Source organism: Culex quinquefasciatus, chromosome 2, assembly GCF_015732765.1.
Source record: "Culex quinquefasciatus strain JHB chromosome 2, VPISU_Cqui_1.0_pri_paternal, whole genome shotgun sequence".
Taxonomy (NCBI): Eukaryota; Metazoa; Arthropoda; class Insecta; order Diptera; family Culicidae; genus Culex; species Culex quinquefasciatus.
Genome location: NC_051862.1, coordinates 62,691,894 through 62,695,643, shown reverse-complemented (window position 1 = coordinate 62,695,643; position 3,750 = coordinate 62,691,894). Strand labels below are relative to the sequence as shown.

At 39.8% G+C, this 3,750-nt stretch overlaps 1 protein-coding gene across 1 annotated transcript in view; it reads right to left on the bottom strand.

Annotated features, from left to right (window-relative positions):
• Window positions 1-1,707: 1,707 nt before the first annotated feature.
• LOC6051969 (beta-1,4-glucuronyltransferase 1) overlaps window positions 1,708-3,750 on the bottom strand; it is a 58,649-nt gene continuing 56,606 nt past the window's right edge. Inside the window, exon 4 of the mRNA XM_038250370.1 lies at window positions 1,708-2,022. Coding sequence (XP_038106298.1) covers window positions 1,708-2,022 — 315 coding nt within the window. The remainder of the gene's footprint in view (window positions 2,023-3,750) is intronic.

The window sequence follows — 3,750 nt, the reverse complement described above, 5'->3', positions numbered from 1 at the left end:
TCGAGTAAAAGGTGGGCCAAAAAAGCAGTACACAACCGATTGAACCCGAGCCAAGCAGCAGCAGCAGTAAAAGCAACAACAGTAAACCAGAACAAAATGCAATGGAAACAAGTGAAATTGACGAAGAAGACAACGATGGATTCGAGACCGTGCTTTAAGCACACCCGCCGCCGAAAGCGCTTACAGGCATATTTGGACGCGGAAGACGAGCTAACAAAAAACGAAGAGAGATGGCTGCAGAAGAAACAGATGAAGAAGATGAAGATGTCATAAAGGCAAAATATTATAAGAAAAATGTTGTGAGATAACTTCTAAATCCCTGGAAGAAGAGGACGAAGAAAAACTTGAAGAACTTGATAATTCATTCTTTAAATATTCCGCTAAATATTTGAAACATAGACAGAAATCGTTAGAAAAAAGGCATGGTAATAATTATTGAAGTGATTTTAAACTCTGTAATCTTTCCTCTTTCACTATCCACCTTGAAGAGATGAATGCACAATGGTGTAAAGTCTCTATAATAATAATAAAAAAAAAAAAAAAAATATTTTTCTAGGAATTTATAGTTAACCCTCTACAACTCAACCCCGCCTTAAGACGGGCTTCGATTTAAAAAAAATCGCCAAAAATCAAATTTTCAACCAATTTTTGATCTTTAAAAAGCATTGGAAAGAAGAACTCTTAAAATTTTAGAAAATTTATGGGTTGGAGGTTCTACTTGTTTTATGTGACTTTGCCATTGTTTTTAAAAATGTAATTTTTTAGGGATCAACTTTGGCTGTGTTTTTTACTGTGCATCTGTGTGTTAACTGAATAACAGGACTGTGATACCGCTTCATAAAAGCCCAAACAACGCTTAGCACTGTGGAAATCACAACATGAATTTATTCGTTTCTGCTAAATATTTGCTTTGGTTTTTAAAAATTCCCATATATACAGTACCGCTTGTTCTACGCACGTCGTGTAAGTGTGTAAGTATGTTTATGTCTGTCTATTTGTGTAAGTTATTTCAAGTAACAAAAATAATTCCTTTCTTTTCTTCATCCACCTTGTTTTCGGACCCCATTTCAACTACTTCCGGATAATCTAATCGCGCCACACATTCAGCACCAACCGAACCGATTCCTTCTAAACTTGGGTGAGGGGATGGGGGGAGGGGTTTTATTGCACTGATGTTTCACTAAGTTTCACAATGACAACGATGACGCTTTGTTTAACTCTATATCTTTACTAGTTGTGGGTTGAAGGTTTGAGGGAGGACGGGAGTGTTAAAGTTGATGCAGAGTAAATATTTGAGAACTATTGCGTTTGGAAAACATTTCAGCAAGAACGAAAACGAAGTTATATTATCACACGGGGTTTAGTTATAATGATTGTGATTAGAGAGTACTTAAACGATATTTACCAAGCGTTTTTATTTGTTCCTAGTACCACACTTGATGTTTTGTTACATAATTTTAGTCTAATTTGGCAGGAAAAGCATGAATTCACGTGCTACTATATGGATAGTGAGTTGAAGGGTTCAAGATCGGTTCCTTATCCCTTAACGAAGCAGGAACAATCTTTAACCCTTAATTTTTGTTTTATATTTTTTCAATGATTTTCAGTAAAGTCATCTTCTGTTGTAAAGTTGTAGATTTTTCTGAGTGTTTCTGATGGGTTGTTTCTCTTCACATTTTTTTTCTATCTCACCACAAATTGCTTCACCTATCGTCCGGTTTTTTCACCACCACCCCCTCCTCCGGCATCACCACCCGCGGCCACCACATTTCCCCCACCTGCTCCCCCTCCTCCCCCGACGCCGTGCTGCTTTTGGACCTTCTTCGGCAGCAACATCCGCAGCGGATCCTTGTGGTACCGGGCGAACACTTCCCGCTTGAAGATCTCAAAGTACTTCCGGTTGACGTTGTTCTGCCGTTCACGCCACGCCGGCCGGCTCTTCTTGTTCTGCAGACCCCAGTGGACGGTGAAGAGGGGCGTCAGCACCTGGAACTGGTAGCCGGCGACGAACATCTCGTAAACCTTTGGGGGAGGAAGCAAGGAAGAATTGTTAATAAGACTATTTTTGATATTTTGTTTCAGAACATCACATCATTCATTCAGATTGTTGCGATGAGAATGATGTCCCAGTGTAGGCTTAGCCCAGTGGGAACAAATCTTGCTTATACTACCAACTATGGGAAGTTAAGTAAGAAGGAGAGGTAAAAGGTTGAATGAAAGACCCTAGAGAGAAAGTAAAAAAGATCACAAACCGAAAAGTAAGGAAAAGATCCGGCCATGCCGATGCCAGTCCAGGATTTGCGTAGAAGTTGGTCATAAAAGTAACAAGAATACTGAAAAGTTGTAAGTAAATTATCTAATTAACCTGTACTTATACATAACTCATAAATTGAATAAACAGTTTTAGCTAATCGTCAACAAAACTCACTTGAACTGATTTGCTTAAGAAAATTCAGTACCGCCGACTCTACCTAATCTCAACACAGATTATTATGTAATTATAAGTCATCTTGCTTAAAAGTAACATGGATACCCCATACAATATAACAACTATAAAAATCCCTTCCATGGAATGAAATTCATACGAAACTAATTAAAACATTATCACTCGCCGGTCATTACTCATTCATAGCTTGACTCGTTTCGTCACCGCCGGATGAATATCAAACAAGACCATCAGACCAGAGCCACGGCCATCATCAAGCACAAAAAATGATGAACGCGAAAAAAGCTGCTGCGAAAATCCATCAACATTCTGTCACTTTGTGCCATTAGACGGTCAAATGAAGTACATATTACCCGTGCTCCCGGAACCGAGCCAATTTCCATTTCCCACTCTCTCTCAACTCCTCTGGGAACCATCCGACACAGGGGATTTGGGGACCAGAGTTCCTGACCCTCCCAGACCCAGCAGTAGGTACAATGGCTGACTAGCAAAAGTTTGCCCACTTTACATTTCCTCGCGGGACCTGAACTCGCTTGTCACATTATGACATCTCATTTCAATGGAATCTCGCTGGTCCGACATCCAGCCAGTTGGGGTACTTTGAGGATCTTGTACTACTTGAAGGAACTGCTTGCCAGTGTTGTTTCAACATTTCGAAAGAAATATCAGAAAAAATATTGTTTCAAACATTGATTACACAAGTGAACATTTTTGAATTTGATTTTTGTAAACGCTTTATTTCTGTCAAGTTATGGCAGATTTGGACTCTCTGAACATGCTCCAAACGACTAAATTGAATTTTAGTAAATTCCCTGCCAATAAATTAAATTTTTAACTTCGGATACAAATGGTATAACCTCCAAATGTATTAATAAGATCGTAATTCTTCCCGAAAATCTTTAAATTCAGTTCTCTCTGTCACTGCACCTCCTTTCTAGTAAGCTCCCAGAAGTAGATCTGCAACAGGAGCCGGCATTCCAAATAAAACAAAAAAAAATCTCCAGCAGAAAAATGAACCGAGTCCGGCGCAAAAATTTGCATACTAATGAAAATTATTAGCTCGACTGGACGCCTCTTTCCCTGTGATGACGATGACTATGATGATGCCATCCCTGACGATAGACACGGCAGAGGACAAAAACACAAGTGTGATGGAATAAGGATAGTCTCCGGCTGGTATGGCTTGACTGGACCAGCTTTTGGTCTGGTTGGATGGTTGATGAGCCACGGCTTCCTGGAATGACTTTTGTTCCGGACTGATTTCTGTCTGGTCCCCGGTTGATCGTGGCAGGAGGAAGTTTGTT